Here is an 18,331-nt window from a genome sequence, read left to right as displayed (position 1 = left end):
ATACAGAAAAGACAAATCGAACTCTCATAATCATTAAACTTACAAAACTGAACCATTCTTTCAAGATATATCTCAGTTCACTGTTAAACACCATCATACGTTGTACTTGTTATCTAAAAGAACTTAATTTAACCTTCTAAGGTAAGCTAATTTATCACATAATCCATCACAATCTCAAATCAATTAGCATTCATCATATACAACCATCCCAAAGGTTGGCACTATATCAAAAGAATGCAAGGAATTCAATCATTGAGGTTAAATTTTTTTTTTCCTTATCTCTCTAAATTACAAATATGAAACAATAATTCGTAGATATTCTGGAATCACTTATTGCAGATAAACAAAACATGTAGTAATATATTGAGTACTATACATCAGAAGGCAAAAAACGGATTTATGATTTAGATTGATAGCCGTTTTATAAAGAGACCAAAGAATACTTGTAAATGAGCTTTTAAGCATGGTTACAAATTCATCGAACCCAGCTTTTTCTTTTTATTGTCAAGAGCACATTTGTTTTTGAATATGGCTCAATGAATAACTCAATTGCTTTGACGAATATAAGAAGAAAAATAAAACTCTCTAAAGACAGAAAACAAACCTTAATTCAGTTCTCCATATCTATGACTTCTTTATAAAACTATAAAAGCTTGAAGAGGCAAATATCCATTATATAACAAGGATGTATACTTGTATATTAACGAAGGATGCAGTCATCATCATCAGTTGCACTGCTATTTTTCAGTCATCATCATTTGCTGCCTCTTCTTTCCTTATTCTCTCTTCCTCCTCTTTATTGAAGATTGCATTTAATTGACGCTCAAGCTGTGCTAATCATAAACATACACATATATTCATGATAGAATATAGCATCACAAATGGGATTTGTTGAGCTTTTGTCATCATAAATACCTGTACATTTCGCAACTTCACAACTTGAAGTTCTTCCACCAGTACAGTGACACTGTATGAGGCAAAAGAAAGAAATGGTCACAATACATAGAGTTACTTATAGCATAACTTTGTTGTAAAAGAAACACCATTATTCTAGAACTGAACACAGTACTAAGACTCCATAGGATCATGCAAAGCCTAAACTATTCTCCACACCAAAAAGTGATTAAAAAATGTCAGGGCTCACACTCTCTTCTTGCCACCTCTTTTTCCTCTGCTCTATTCTTCTACTCTTTTTTATTTCTTCTTCTTCCCTCCTTTTAATAATGGTCTCTGGCAGTGCAATTAAGTAGCCAAACAGAACTGGCATCATGACTGTGCTAACGCGAACATGCTAACATGAAACAATACATTTTTTGTCTAGTTGTGATTATGAAACTATTGGGAAGCTAATGTTGGAAATTATAGTCTTTCGTTGTGATGATCATATAAAAACAAAGAGTACCCTAAGCACAACTGTTGGCAAAATAGTCCTCCATTCCAGTGATCATGTGCACACGAAAAGTGTAACCTAGGTAGAGAGATCACTGCCTATAATTTCCTTTCTTACATATATCCCTCAATAGTTTCATCATTCAAGATACAAATCTCACATGCCCTTTGCACAGAAATATTGGAGGTCTGGACATCCTCCCATCAACTAAGGATAGAGATCGGAGGATATCCACATATAGCTTTAGAGGATATCTGCCAGCATTGCAATCAAGAAGTTGAATCCAAGGAATATTGTGTATGTCATTGCCCAGTCTATAAGAGTTCAGAGGAAGACAATATTTTCTTCTTGAAGAAGGAATCGGATGTGAGAATGTTGTCATTAAAAATCAAGAGACACAAAAGTTGTACAAATACAACCTTCTTTAACACCATCACCTGTGCGTCCCACGCTATTGTTCAATCAAGGGCTAAACAAATAGGGTTATAATAGATCTGAAGATAGTTATTTTCTGTGCATGTAGGCCATGTCCATATGAACCATAGCCCCAGTTATTGACAAATTAAGGCCATTTTCACCCAAGACTTACTGCGCTTCCCTCACTTTGGAGATCTATCCATCTTCCAGCTCACACTGTCGATCTTTTGAAGGCAAAACTTTCAGTCCATCCAAGTTCAGAATGCTAATAAGAGCTTCGATAACAAGATTATCCGGTTGGTGTTCTCAAAGATGAGACAACATTTAAAAAAGTGAATTCCTGTTCAGTTTCATAGGCCATTTCAGCCTCTTAAAATATGTTAATAAAAAAGGATACAATGATTATATGTTTTGTTCTTTCATTCTGATCATATGATATCAAATTTGCCAAGATTAAAGATTTCATATAATACAAATGTCTGACACATCATTGTTACCTGCATTGCAACTCCCCAACTAGTGATAAAAGGTTCCTCTCTCTCTCAGATATCATCTCCATCTGCTTTTGCAGCTCTATGATTAGCAACTTGTTCATTCCCTCTTGACTGTACACTAGCAATCACAAAACTTACTTTGGATTCCAAAGAGATCAATCGCACATTTCTTGAAATGTTTTTTGCAGTGTGGCTGCTCGATTTTTGAGCTGCATTGAGTAGCAAAGGTATTCAAAAACGCAAAATTTAGTTAAAGGTTACTAAAAACAGATACTAATATTAAGAGGATGGGCATTTCACATGTAAATTTTACTTCAGATTTTACAATACCACAATCATCAGCGTCTCTCCCTACCATCTCCACTTTCTTCACTTCATACAACCCTCAACATGGAAGGTCATCTGACCACACAGGGTTGCAAAGAGACATTTCATATATGTTGTAAGCACACTTTCCCCTGGCCATGCACACATGTTCAACATGACTTTCATAGGTGGCCTTTCTAGCACAAGGACCATTTGAGCTCTCTATAGGTCATGAGACCTACCTAACCAAGGAAATCTCAGATTTGGTCCACATTCTTCTTTTCATTGATGACGCAATCCTCATCTATGAATCTTCATGCAGGTCTACAACATCATCTCAAAACCCTAGCTAGTCTAACCTCATCAACTGGATCTGAACAATGCCATTTTAAAGAATTACATGTAGGATGTTTGTGTTTGAAGCATCAAAGGAAATGGTGACAACAGAATAGCGAGAAGGATCATGATACTCATAGGTGATGCAGTGGTTCAATATCAATGTCCTCATCGTCGAGAACTTGCCACTCTTCTGATACCATATACCTCTCCAAAATGATGAATAGAACAAGATATTGCAGTAAGAACTATGTCAATTCTATATGCAAAAGATTGCCTACTACAATGATCATTTCATGAGCTTCTCACATGATGGATTCATTCAATGACTGAGGTATATATATATATGGATGTCTACATGCCTCCATAGTGCTTGTTTTCCTCCCACTAGCAAAGTAGGACTAGCACTTCCATATCTAGAGCCAAATATTTTTGCAAATGATGTGAAAGAGAGGTTGAGTGTGAAGAGCATTTTGTGTGCAAGTGCCCAGCTTACAAAGCACATCAGAGAGAAGTATGTCCCCCTCTGTCAACAAATTGCCACCATTTGACAAATGATCGAGAGGGCTAACCCATAGCACCTTGGCCAAAGCTTCCATGAGTTTCAAATGCATCGGGAATCAACCTTTCTTTTACCACACGGGATGCACTGCAATTGCACATACTGATTTCTCGAAGAGGCCGATATCTCCACAAACAACATGCTGAGGCATCAACAGAGAGCAGGTAAAAGAATGAGACATTAATGGAGACTCTGGGTATCATAATACAAGGCATATGGGTCATACAATTGTTGGATCATGGGGATCATTGCTCACATGGACTTAACCTTATCGGCATAAGCTGAGGGATCAATTCTAAAGCTAATTTCAATGGTTTAAGAATAGGATGATTGGGAAATCAGTTATCCTACGACTTGGGACAAACCCATAAGGATCAACAACACATGTGAACATGTGGTGGTCTGGGAGCCTAAGGAGTTGAGCTTTATAAGGGGGACTAACTACCCCCGTCATTGTGGCATGCAGAGACAATGCCAAGACTCTATTGGTGAGGTAAAGCTCTCTTCCAAGGTATAGCATAAGGTTATATTTGGTGGTATGGGACACTAATGGCGTTTTGTGTTCATCTCTTGTCCTTGGCTTGGGGTGGTTGGAGTGGGTAAGAACCCTCAAATATTTCTTTTCTTAATCTAAACCTTCATTGCGTATCATTAGTATTTGATTACCATTATTGCCATAACCAGGCACCAACCAACCTCAGTTACGATGTCCCCTCACCAATACTCATACGTAAACCATCCCCAAATCATTCCACTACATCCATGAAGATCATTCTCATAGATCTTTAGGAAACCAAGAACTTATAGTTTTTTCAATATGGATAACATGACATAACCTATATTTCAATCTCAAACTGATGTGAAGGTTCTGTGTTAGCCTATCACGCTATGGAGAACATGAGAGAGATGTGTATCTATATAAGAAGGTTTGATGATAAAACCAAAAAAAACTCTCAAATGAGAGCCCACAATGCAACAACATGGGGCGTATCCCAATCTTCCATTACAATTTAATGATATCAATTTGGATCACTCTACTCTCTTCCTTTTTGGGCCAATTGTAGACAATCCAACCTATATTGGAATGAGAGTTCTGCATTTATACTTATAGCATGTGATTGGGACTATTCCTACATTCCAGCATACCAGCAATGATCATCTCATGTCCTGCTAACAATTTTGATGATATAAGTGCCAATGTACATTCTTTTCATGAGCCCATAACTTTTTCCTTTTCTTTATAGAAGAAACTACAAGTAAGATCAATCCCCACATCTTCTTTCTACCAGAGCCCACTCTGAATGCAGACTAATATATTTAAGAAATTGAATTCTTCTAACTGATGGAGTCACAACTTAGGGACTCAGTTTCATAAGCTAAATTCCATCAGGTTAGGTCAACTAGAAGTACAGATAAACTCACATAAAGGCTGTTCTGAAGGGTTGACGCTGTTCAACAAATTTACAATCAACTCCTGAAATGATAAAGCACAAGAATTGAACAATAGGATGGAAAAAATAGTTCCAAAAACTGCAAGCATATAAAGAAAATATATATGCAGTGAATATCCATTTGACAATTAGCTTTTTTAAAATAATGCTACCAACCTGTTGCAGACCTGTTTGACTCAAAAGGGTTTGTAGTGTTTGGATCAATGTTGTTGCATTCAGCACACTTGTTGCAGCTGTGGGTGGTCCCTATAAAAAGGATCACCTATGAGAAAAAGGTTTTGATGAAATATACATAATATTTCATTGATGTTAAAATTTTGATAAAGACAATGGAAAATATCGATTCATGTTTTAGACTTTCCACTGAAAAAGATGAATTAGCATGTCGAAGAAGCCAAAATGGCCTATCATACCTTACATTCATTTCTCCTCTCAATTAAAGAAGAAATATTAACATCTTTTAAGAGGCAAAAATGGCCTCTTAAGTCCGGATATGAGATTATATCTCAAAATGTTGTCTTGTCATTGAGAATAACAAGCCAAAATAAATAAGTAGAACTAAATATAAGGTACCAAAGACTCTCATTAGTGAAACACTTAAGATTCTCAATTCATTCTAGTGCCTGAATGGTGAAAGACTGTGATATGAAACAATGCAGAGTGAATATTAAGTGAATGACTGAGGTATTTGGACATAAATGTAGTTCTTACTAGTTTAATGGCAGAATGGATAGGTAAGGTTTGGGTCCAGAATGAAGATAATGAGAAGAGTAAATAGAATGGGGAGATGAATAGGTGTTGGATTTTTCCTCATATCAAGCAAATAATCAATTCATGACAGGAACAAAATATGGCCGAATGCTAAAATAGGCAACTTGATTCTCTTTAGCTGGCAATTGAAGATAATTACTAGCATTGAAATTGATAAAAACTATAGGTATCCAAAGCTAACAGTTTGAAACCAAAATTTGAATATTTCTGTTTTCAAGAAATAGAGAAGGTAGGTGACATACAGCATGTTTCTGTTCTAAAAGCCCATCATTCAGACTAGCTGTCTTGTGAACTATAGATGTCTGAACAGAAGTCTACATAAGACGTGGTACAGAAAGATTCAGAATTGCCAGAGACACTTAATTAGTTTCATTGACCCTTTCGTCTTACTTGTGTACTTGCATTTTTCCGAGAATTAGGTCCATGCTGCAGAATTTTCAAAATTGATGATGGAAATGAATTTCCCATTAAAGAAGCGAGACTATGAGGGTAACCCATATGAAATCCAATTTTCTTGCCTCTTGTATATCTTCATCTTGAGAAGTGACAGAAAACCGACCCTTTTGGAAAACGGCCTGGCCTTTTAGCTTCTCCTCTGAGGGCTCCTTCTGAGATTTATGATCTGAAATCATTATTATATATTTAGGGGATAAAACAAGCGTTCTGAATTTACTACAGATTCAGTTTAAGTTCCAGTCCATTTTTATCATGTACCTCCAAGTTTTGTAGTTACTACTATTCCATTTGGGCAGTGACTTTCAAAGCATGTCACAGAGAATATTGAAGGCCCAGTAGAGACCTTTGCTGGGTTTGATGGTTGTGGAAGGCCAACATCATCATCTATAGATTTTCCAATAGGTTGAAGTCCTCTGCTCACAAACAATCAGTTTTAGCAGTTTAGATCATCGCTGGTATCTGCTTTTCTATAGCAAATGCATGTTTAAATGTTTGAAATTGCCTTTTAAACATAAGCAAAGCACGTTTCAATCATGTCATTCCATTTCCATCATAAAGAACTTGAGCAGTATTGCAAATTAATCATATAGTCTTATATGAAGTGTGACCTTTTCAATGGAAAATTAAACAATCCTTCATTATCCAACATGTATTTCATTCTCTGACTCCCAGTTAACAATTCTCTACTTTATATCAAAAGTAAGTACATACTACATTGTATTTCAGAATCATACCTGCCTTTCTGCGTATCATTCAGACCTTTCTTGTTGACCTGTGATTATACTTTTGATTAGCATTATCTTGTTCATCAACCCTCTCTTCAGCATGATTGAACTCTATGCTTTGATCTGTAACTGAAACAATGCTCACATTCTCTTTTTCCACATCATTATGCAAATCGGCATTACCATTACATGACTCTAGAATATCTTGTTCAGGATCATCATCGAATACATCAAAACGACCACTGCTTACATCCATACAAACAATAAAAAACACCCAATCATAGGCCATTGTTGTAATTCTATCTCACTTGGTCATTAATTAAAGGTACAGATAAACAAGTAAAGGATCATAATACTCACAAGTGTTTGGGTTCCTTCTTTCCTGTTAGAGGATGCCAGGGTCTATTACAATAAATACAACTCCAATTTATTCCACATGTTTAAAGAAAACAATGTTCCTACTGATTGGATTTAGCTAATTAAAGATGTGGAAGGTTTACTTGGAATCATTGCAAGGTTTAGAAGGAGGCATAGGTCCTGACCATACACAATTAGCATGCTCACATGCCTGATAAGCAAAGCAATAAAATCCCATCAAAATGAAATAACAAAAAAAGTTCAGGAGGTAGGCAGATAAATTTTCTGGTATTCCCCATCTGACAGAAGTAAAAAGAAAGCTGACACAATGGAGAGCTAAATTAACTTACAGAATTTGCAATTTCTGCCTCTGTGAGGTAAACCCCTCCTGTTGATTGGCAACTATTGCTCTCTACCACTGTTCTTAGTGATGGCACAAATGGTGGTGATGAAGCAGAATATATATCAGAAATATCCCTGTCTTTGTTAATATAATCCTTGATTGCGGGTTCAACTTCATTCTGACATATAACAAACATTAGTTTCTCACACTAAAATTGCATCTTAGAATTCTCGATGTGGCTATCTTACCAAAGCTGCCTGGGTTTTCAAGTCTTCCAAATCAAAATTCCAAGAGCTCACTCCCCGCTTGTATTCATTCTAATTGCAGAAGATAATATAATCAGAGTGGCTTCTTTTATTATATAACGATGATATTCTGAGATTATCAATATAGACAAACGCAAACAGAGAAGCACTCACAATACAATTCGCCACATACATAATGAATACAAATAACACTAAATATTAAAATAAAAGAAACAGAGATCAATCCAAGAAAGAAAGAAAGACATCTTTTAAGAGGACAATATGTGACTGAGAGAGAGATCACATCCTACACTGAAACAGTTATGAGGATAAAAATAGTGGGATTGCAACCATATAATTTTAAGAAATTTACCTCAAGAAACAGACATCTCCAAATTTTACTCTCAAATACTTCAGGAACAGGACTAAAGGTAGACTTATATCTAACATTAGTAACTAGTTCTAGGTCTGCACACCAACATCCCATATAAATATTGCTAAAAATTCCTATTCTTGTCTAGCAACGTAAATCATGATGATTTCAAAAGGCAAGACAGCCCTTGCACTGGTTTGAGAATCAAACCACCCAAAATCAAATAGTAAGAAGTACAGATTTTACCAAAAAGACCTATTACAGAAGAAGCGACTCAGAACCTTGAGGCAAGAGGTATCAAGGTCTAGTTTTCACCACACTGTCAAGAAAAGCTAAAGAAAACAAGATAGAAAGATGAAAATTTTCAGGCACACGTTTGTTTAAGATGTTGAATGCGATTACAACAAGGCAATAAAGTAGAGGTGCCATTGTCTGTTGAAAGAAAGTCTGAATAATTGCAAGCATATCTCTTTCGCAAACAATGTGTTACGCATCATTACTTGTGTTATCAGAGTCAATGACTATAAATGTGGCTCATAATAAGCACAATTAACAAGGAAAAGGAATTGCAAACCCTGTCTATGAATATTGCTTCTATAAAAATTTCAATGGCAAAAGGGAATCTTTTAATACCTCTTCATATCCATGAAAAAACCAATGTTTATCGAAATTATAACACTTACATAGAATATAGAAAGATGTTTGTTTAACGAGATACATACCTGCGATCTTGCTTCCTGCTCACCATAAGGCATCTTTTTCTCGGCAAGCCTTGCTTCATCTCTCATCTGTCCAAGAGTTCACATTACTTCATGTTTCAGTATTTCATGAGAAAAGTATATACAAAATCAAGGATAAAAGATAAAGCATGGTGTGCATGCATGTGTGTACATGAACACAAATGTGTGTGGATGTTTGTGCATGGATATGAAATAAAGGATATTATATATAAGAATTAAATAAGAGGTTTAACGTTACAAACTACAACAAAGAAACAAGAAAACACATATCTGCTTAGATGTAGAAACATCAATGCATATAGAGGTTGTACTGACAACAAATATATTGAAAAATGGAGGCTCAGTTTATTTGACCAGTTGACAGCTTACAAGGGCTTACATAATTTGTTGTATGTACATGGATCCAAAATTTCTACATACTCATGATGTTTTGCAACAGGCTGCCTGGAAGCATCTAGGTTTACACTGACACTCTTACATTTCTTTGTTGTATCTGATGCTATAAGATTGAAGCCTGTCACTTATGAAATCATGTCCCTCTTTTTGTTTGTGAGAACTTAAATTACATCAAGCCCATTCATTTGAAGAAACCATGGAGAGGGAGAAGATAGATACACTATGAAGAGAAGAAATTTGAAATGCATTTGGCCAAATAATACATCAAGATGCAAGTTCAGCATACAAGAGAGAAGCAGGTACTCAAGAGCCAATTTTTTTTATCTGTTCCATTGAGTACGATACAAAACTATTGATCATTGCAACACAAGAAATGTGCACAGATATTAATGCTTACAAAAATGTGAATTTGATATATAAATTACCTTCACATCCTGAACACGCTCCCATAGCGGTGGAAGAGGATCCAGAATTGTCCGGGCAATGTAATCAGCAGTCTTTGCATGCTTAAAAAACGAATGCTTTAGCAGCTTTTCAGCACTTGGACGCTTGGATGGGTCTTTTACCAGACACATTGCTACCATCTCTTTAAATGACTGCATACCAAAATCTTTTCTATGGTTACCTTACATAGGTCATAGGTAAAACGTGTTAAGACAGAATGTTTTTTACCTTTGAGAATCTTTTGTCCCTTTCATAATCAAAGCTAGGTGGTGCATTTTGAAGAGTCATTAGAAGTACCTATAACAATGAATAACAAAGTATTAATACACAACCAAACAGATCGTTAAAAACAGAAAAATGCCATCGTACAGAAACGACCTTCACAGGAGGATACTTGGAGAAGGGTGCATGTCCATGAGCAAGCTCCAATGCCGTGATCCCAAAAGACCATATATCTGCCCTGTAACATCATGCAACCAGTAAAGGTTTTATGATCAACTGAACTCCTGATACCAATCGACGTGATAATAATTTCAAATAAGCTTTACTCACTTAAAGTCATAACCATGAACTTGCTCCATAACTTCAGGTGCCATCCTAGAATGCCAAAATGGAGACAAACACAAGAATCAGTAACATTCACTAAGTCAAAGTGTTAACACTACAGTCTAAATAAGAAGTGTAGTACCACGATATCATGCTTGGTTCTAGACAGTAAGTATCATGGCACAGAATTTTATCTCTTAGTTGTGAATTTTAGAACCTTTAGTCAGTGATGGATATATACAGAGAGCATTGTAATTAATACAGAAATTTTTTAGGCTAGCTGCTAATAAAAAAATTAGTCTTACAACTTATCCAGAATATCACTTGTAGCCTGGACCAGAAAGGAAATGATATGTTGCATTAAAGTCTTCAAAAAGACAATATACCTATGAGACCAAATAAGTTAAATCTGGTAAGATGTGATAAGAAGAAATAAAAACAAAATTTTCTGTAATAAGTTATATCCACTGAGATCTGCCAACGAGACCTATGAGATCAAATAAGTTACACCCAATCAAAATTATCCCAGAAGATTGCACATGGGTTTCCGTGCATAACATCAAATATCATCTGCGTTAGGTACCTAGTCCAGAGTGGTTTGGTGACATACTTTGTTTATCTGGATCCATTGATGCAATTACCACCGATAATGTGAAGAGACGCACATCCGAGAGTGTTGAGAGTGACTGAACTGAAAAACATTATCAAGAAGGTTCCATCAAGCAGAACGTTGCAGAGATGGAACAGGCTGTTGTGCTGACCTCAAGTCTTCCAGAGTGCTGTCTCTAAAGTAAATGATATGTTCTTGAATAGGGATATGTGGTCTGGTCCAGCTCTCATGGTGGTATCTCTCTATGGTCTCTATATCATTGTAATTTGAAAGCAACCTAGTTACATAACAGCTGCTACCTAGTTTATGCACAATTTAATTTGCTTTATTTTATCAGACATTCTACAAGATTTGTGTAATATATTTTTCTTTCTTTATATCTACTCTTATGTCTGGTGTGCACTCCCATGCAAATCTGAGATAATGTGATGTCATCCCCAAGGAAGATACCCATGTTCTTGAGAGAAACATGTTTCACCAAGAAGTTCTTAGCTTCCAAAGTGGGAACGCAGAGGATAAGGGTCCTGTTCTTTAAGCCTCTGGATCATTCCCCTTCTTGCCTGCTCTCCATGATTTTAAATGTTTGGGCTCCATTCCATAAAAGCATGCATTTCTTTCACATTCTCTTCCACATTGTTATGTTCTTTAATGCCCATGACTCAAATATGAAGTGATCCCATCCTTCTCCTTTGTTCATCTTCTAAGGTCGAATTGTAGATGGTAGAAGCTGATGTCACTATACTTGTTTGCTATCGCTATCCTATTCTTTGGTTTCATTAGCCTTTTGTTCCTCGTGACAGCCTCACATGACTTTTCTCCTCCCATTGATAGTTTACATGTGTGCTTGAATGCTATTATTCTTTTCCATCATAATAGGCTGCATCTCCCCCTACTTGGAGGAGCATATCTCCCCTGACACATTTTTCAGCATCAAGAGTCATTTTCCATTATATGACAATGTTTCAAAAAAAAACTTTGGTTCATGGGTCATATTTGATATTAAAATCTATATATCTTTGAGAAAGAAAGAAAGAAATGAAGATATATTAACATTTTTTAAGAGGCCAAAGTGGCCTATAAGACTAAACAAGAGATTACATCTTAAGTGTTGTCTCATCTTTGAGAACAACAAATCAAAGTAAATAAATGTTACTAAGTAAAAAAAGTAAATAAGATAAAAAGAGACTAAAGAATCTTATTATCGGCACATGTAAGATTTACAACTCAGATATATTATAATTTTTGTTTTCGAAATGTCTCTAGCATAGGTTGATCCAGAATGGCGTGGTCTCCGAAGCAATGGAAGCTTTTGCGATGGTAGGAGATAATGGCTTTTACCTGTCGACAACAATGGTGGTGACATCGTGGTCCATGGAGCAGGGGCCTAACTAGACATAATTGAGTTTGGTATAGGAAAACTCAAGTTAATATTCTAACAGCTTGTGAACAATAAACTAGACATAATGCAGAAGAAGTCAATGAAAACCTATTTCTTATTTTGAAAAACAATGTATATCAATAGAAAAGGGTTAATTTCTTTTGTAGAAACGTGCAACAACCAAAGATTTAATGCATAGAGTTGGCTAGAAAACCACCAGCATGGAGTTCCTGCAAAAGTATTCCTCGACCTTTGCCTATCCCATGTGTTGAACATACATGCTGACACACCAAAGTCTCCAAGTTTGATAGCACCATTTCCATCAACCAATATATTTCCTGCCTGCAATGCAGCTAAAAGATAATCTCTATGACACCTTAGCTTATACAAATTCGTTCAACAAATAGCAAAAGCAAAGAACTAACCTTCACATCTCTATGGATATAACCCTGGTGATGTAGATACTCCAAAGCCTTCAATGTCTCTTTTAAGAAAGAGGCAATAATAGGTTCTTCAAAGCCATCAGGATATGCTGCTTTCATGATGTGTAAACATGAACCACCTGCCATGAATGGCATGACAACCCACAGAGATTTCTCCACCATAAAAGAGCAGTAAGCTTTGACAACATTAGGATGGCTGATCAAGCTCATAGTTTGCACTTCCCTTCGGATATTATCCTAAACAATCTCCCAGACATTAGTGACTACTTCAAAGCAGTCTGAGGACATAAACATGACATTCCAAAGAGCAGAGGGAAACAAGTAATATTTTCAGAAATATATTGCCATATTGTCCACGAGGTAAGGCCCCATAAAATAGTTGATATGATGAAGAACGTCATTTTACGCTTGCAACAATAAGTGATTGGGGGGATTTGTGCACATGAGCAAGCAAGAGCAGCCTTGAGAGAGAGAGAGAGCGACAGTAGACATGGAGTGAAAGCATATCTACAAAAGTTGAAGGGAGTACTAATGTGGCAATTTTCTTTATTGGAGCAAGTGGAAATTCTTTCCTCTTTTTTGGCAAAAACAAACAATTATATTAATAAATGTGTGTAAAAAACACTACTTACAATAGGTGTGACAATGGATTATGGTCACCCACTAACTACACTACACTACATGGGTAGTGGAACATGTTGAATTGCCACTAGGCAAGACGAACACTCGACCGAGGAAAGAATTTCCACTTGCTCCAATAAAGAAAATTGCCACATTAGTACTCCCTTCAACTTTTGTAGATATGCTTTACTCCATGTCTACCATCTCTCTCTCTCTCTCTCTCTCTCTCTCTCTCTCTCTCTCTTTAAGAGCGAACAAGAGATTACATCATAAAATATTGTCTCATCTTTAAGAACAAACCATGAATTTAGATATACTGAAACTTCTGCATTTGAAAAACTTCCAACATGAGCTGCTCCAAGATGAAGTGATCTCCAAAGTGAGCAAGCACCTTCAGTACTGGATGATAACAGCCTTTATTTGTCAATGATAAGGATGAAGGAGGCATAGTTATTGACAAGAGAGAAATGATTTCTGTTCAGACAGAAAGGTAGGTTTCTGAAACGAACATTCAATAACATATTGATGCTCCAAGTCCTTATTGAGGAGGGAAAGGCCCATAAAAGGAGAATCTACTGTTACTTTGTGGATCACTAGAAACCTTTCAACATTGTGTAACCTACTCAACTCGTCCACCAACCAGAAACCCTTGGAATCCCAGTAGATATGCAATGGGAAACCCATGCACTATATGAATCAGTATCAAGAAAAAAAGTGCAACTGCCATTGGGTTGTTGGAGGTTGGCTAGCATGATTAAAGCAAAACAAGGATGCCCACTATCATCCGCACTCTTCGGTCTTAATTAAGTTGAGGTATCTAATTACATAAAGAGATTGGGTGGTTCAGGAGCATGCTCCACAACGGTGCTATACTGACATTACAATATGTTTCGGACATTGTATTAATCTCCAAAAGGGCAAAACGGACATCTAAATGCTTTAAAATCATTTGCATTGATAGTGATTTTTTCGTCAACCTTGACAAAACTAAAGTGATGTTGTTTAACACCACTCAACCATCAGTAACGGGATCAAAAGTAGAATTGCTCTTGGGAGAGGAAGAGGTAGCATACACACAATCCTATACATATCTAAGAGCAACATTCATAGGACGGTTCTACCTATGGGAGGCTATTTCTGCTCGACTTACTCATGGATATGAAGCCTTTGGTGCCCTTGAAAGACAATGTGCATGTATATAGTTCCATGAACCAAACTAATTTGTGGTGGTTATACTTGTAACACCAACTCTTCTCTACAGATGAAAATGGGGTCCAAGCCTTCGTAGGCCCCATAATGGGACAGATCTGAAGAGGCCAGCAGAATAAGAAGCAAAGGATGGGTGTTCATGGCAACGATGGCGGCAGGCCAGTAGTGACCAAGGCCATATTCCAACCAATGACTGAAATTCAATTGATTTGAGAGCTCCCTAAGCGAAGGTACTCAAGATTGGCACCTATGCTATCAAAGTTTCTTGCTGAACTTGGAGATAATCATTGTTGGTATGCTGAAATGAAAGAATGGTTCGAGTCATAAGGCATAAGTATCAACACACCACCCCTATTCCGATATGGCTTGGCTTGACCACACTTGAACATGACTAAAGTGGATGAATATAGAGTGATTAATTCATATCACTAAATTGAATGATGAAAGCATGTGGATCAGCCCCACAACATCTCTTGGTAGGAAGATGAGTCACTATAGAGCATTCTTTTATAAACATTGACAGATGGATTTATGTTTGGGCCCTCTTACATGGATACACATTATCTCATGTGCCCCGCACAGTTTGATAGGGCAGCTCACGACATCTTGACATATGCAAGAAATTGACATAGGCAGGTATGTTTAAAATCTATGAATGAATATGTCTGCCAATTGTGCCATCATGGGATGAATCAATATGGAGACCAACAATGCTCAGAAGAACAATAATACAACCATAACACCTCAGTGACAGAAAACAAACATGACTTTCTTGAGCTACATTACTCCTCATGCTACAAGTCAATCAAGAACTACACAAGTGAGGTCTTGACCACAGCCTCATCATCCTTGCCATCAACAAATAAAGGCCATTATCACCCAGCAATAAGGGCGCTTCACTCACTTCAGTGATCTCTCCATCTTGGAGTGGCCCATGTTTATCTAAGTTCAGAACCTTACGCACTTGGATATCTAGATTCTTTAGCAAACTATTTTTAGTTATAATTATTTTTGTTTGTCATTCTCAAAGACGAGAAAACATTTAAAAATATAACAATCTCTTGTTCAGTCTTATAGGCCATTTTGGGCTTTCAAAAGACATTATTATAGCTTTCTTTCTTTCTCTTCATCTGAATCTACTTCATATTTTCGTTTTCCTCTTTCTTATTATAGTATCCCTCATGGTTATACCCAATACTGTAATTTCCTGGTAATGGATAAATTTCTAAGGTAGTCTTAATAGGGCTAAGTAATTTCCAATGTTATTTGCAGCAAAATAAGTATATGCCAAAACTCGGCCCCTACTTCCATCTCACTCTGTTTTATCTCTTTCTTTATATCTTCAAACCTCCTTTGACTTTGCATCTTCCAACACTTCTAAGAGAAATTCCTTGAAAGCAAGGAATTATGTTTAGAAGAATACTGAGCAAAGACACATGCCCAGATACATAGGAAACTGAAATAAGCCTTAAGATTACAACTTCGGCATTGGGTACATGTTAGCTTTGCAAGATAGAGCTAGCAGACAATTGGAAACTGAAATTGATGTATAAATGATGTTCAGAAGAAATTCCTAAGAGAAATTCCTTGAAAGAAAGGAATTATGTTCAGAAGAATACTGAGCAAAGACACATGCCCAGATACATAGGAAACTGAAATAAGCCTTACGTAGGCATCATCAAAAGATTACAACTTCGGCATTGGGCACATGTTAGCTTTGCAAGATAGAGCTAGCAGACAATTGGAAACTGAAATTGATGTATAAATGATCTTCCTTATCACACTGCTAGACGTGATACAACCAACCTCATAATTAAACTATTGTTAGAAAACTCATCAGATGCAATCAACTTTGTATACCTAAGGTGACCACTCTACCCCTTCGAAAGTTTCATTTCCCATATCTAGACAGATTTTTTGTCTAGTTTTAGCTAATATGACTTGCAACCAGGTTTCATCATCATGTTGACCTTCTTTATTCGCATTCAATTTCAAAATTTTAGAAAAAATTATCTACTTTTACTTAATGTGACTCACAACCCTGTTTTCAAGTTTCATCTTGAGTTTCAAAAACTTAACACGAAACACGTTTTCTATCTAAATATTAAAATCACAAAGTTAATTGAGCTTTTAATAGACCATTACAAGACTTACCAAGTTGTTGCTATCGCATCCATCTAAACTAAGGGCTTTGATTGCAATGAACTCGTTGAGGGGTATACATCTAGCTCTATAAACAAATGCACTAACTCCTTTGCCAATTTCTTCGAGAAGTTTATAATCTGAAGCTGACAGCGAATAGCTCTTTTTGCTGATCCTCGGATCAGCCACAGCGGAGGGTTTCCTCTCCATGAATGAATTTGTTTCTATGAATAATTCGCTCCACTCAATTCATCATGAAACTGGTTTTCAATGAATAACTTCAAGGTTGATACATCACAATTGAAAGTTTCAAAGAATAATTTCTGGGTTGATACATCTTCAAAATGGATGTAAATCTATGCAATTTCTCTCTTCAATCTCTTCCATGCCTTGACATTTTGTGTCTTTCAAGAGCTTTATGTACAAACACAAGAAGAAGAAGAAATTAATTTAACTTCGCCAAAAAAGTATTAACATCCGTAAGAAACTGGAAACGGAAGGAGCGCTTTTGCTTGAAATCCTACGTAACATATCATAATCAAGCTTCCACTTCTTTTCAATGAATCCCAATTCCGATCAATCGCATCAGCATTTTTCTATATTTTTATGCTTCGAAAATTGCCATACGAGAGAATCAGTAACCCGACTCTAAATTCAAAATTCAAAAAGATGGCGATGAAGATGGAGTGTAATCAATCACAAAGAGGATGGGGAGCAATACTATCGAGTGAGGAAGAGAAAGAGCGGGAAAGGAGGAAATAGACTGGGATGGGGCAGGGATGAAGAAATGGGTTGAAATTTGAAGGTTGGATGGATCGGCGGCAAAGCCATGGAGAGAAGAAAAGCAGGAGAAGGGAGACCAGACCCACCACCGATCATCAGAGACGGGCAAAGAGGAAATGGGTTCTCCTCTTTTCTGCGTGTACGTACTTACTGCCTGCTACTGCTACTGCTACTGCTATTGTTGAGAATCGCAGAGACAGAGACAGAGACAGAGACAGACAGAGAGACTACATTACATACATACATATATATTTGTGTGCATTCTTAAGTTCTGCTTCTTCTTTTTTCCTTTTTTTCTCTTGTTTTTTCCTTTTTTTCTCTTTTTTCTCATTTTTTCTCTTTTTTCTCATTTTTTCTCTTTTTCTCATTTTTTCTCTTTTTTCTTCTTTTTTCTCATTTTTCTCATTTTTTCATTTTTTCTTCTTTTTTCATTTTTTCATTTTTTCCTCTACTGCTATGGATACACAAAGCATTTGTTGTGATGTCATGATGTAAGGACTTGAAACCTTGGGCTACAACCTTGGAACGGAACACCATTTATTTTTTAAGGAGCAAACAAGAAGTGTGCATGATTTTAAGCTAAATTACAAAAGGGTTTATAACAATTAGTCCATTTATTCAACATTCAACACCATGAGCTTAAGGTTACGAAATGCAAATTTGCCCATAGAACAAAACTAAATCATGTGGATCAAGCCACCTAAACTCTCTCCTATCATGCATAAGTTTGTCCATTGTGATTCTGTGGAGGGTGTCTACCATAAGCCAAACAAAAGCAGAAGCTAGTTTCTAC

At 36.5% G+C, this 18,331-nt stretch overlaps 1 protein-coding gene across 1 annotated transcript; it reads right to left on the bottom strand.

Moving 5' to 3' along the window:
* Window positions 1-385: 385 nt before the first annotated feature.
* Window positions 386-17,519, bottom strand: LOC147870100 (uncharacterized). Its single transcript, XM_087329541.1, has 22 exons — window positions 16,768-17,519; window positions 12,766-13,020; window positions 12,558-12,682; window positions 10,359-10,403; window positions 10,185-10,266; window positions 10,035-10,103; window positions 9,788-9,958; window positions 8,949-9,014; window positions 7,857-7,925; window positions 7,616-7,786; window positions 7,409-7,476; window positions 7,269-7,310; window positions 6,943-7,150; window positions 6,442-6,607; window positions 6,246-6,349; window positions 6,118-6,153; window positions 5,113-5,202; window positions 4,928-4,979; window positions 2,440-2,510; window positions 2,305-2,366; window positions 916-967; window positions 386-828 (listed from the first exon to the last, which is right to left on the bottom strand). Exons 1-22 carry the CDS (start codon window positions 16,963-16,965, stop codon window positions 745-747), a joined length of 2,286 nt encoding a protein of 761 aa, XP_087185667.1. The 5' UTR covers window positions 16,966-17,519; the 3' UTR covers window positions 386-744.
* Window positions 17,520-18,331: the final 812 nt, after the last annotated feature.

This window comes from Azolla caroliniana, unplaced genomic scaffold, assembly GCF_043228905.1.
Source record: "Azolla caroliniana isolate FFs.n. ecotype wild unplaced genomic scaffold, voAzoCaro1.0.p SCAF_1, whole genome shotgun sequence".
NCBI classification, from domain to species: domain Eukaryota; kingdom Viridiplantae; phylum Streptophyta; class Polypodiopsida; order Salviniales; family Salviniaceae; genus Azolla; species Azolla caroliniana.
This window is presented reverse-complemented; position numbering and strand designations above follow the sequence as displayed.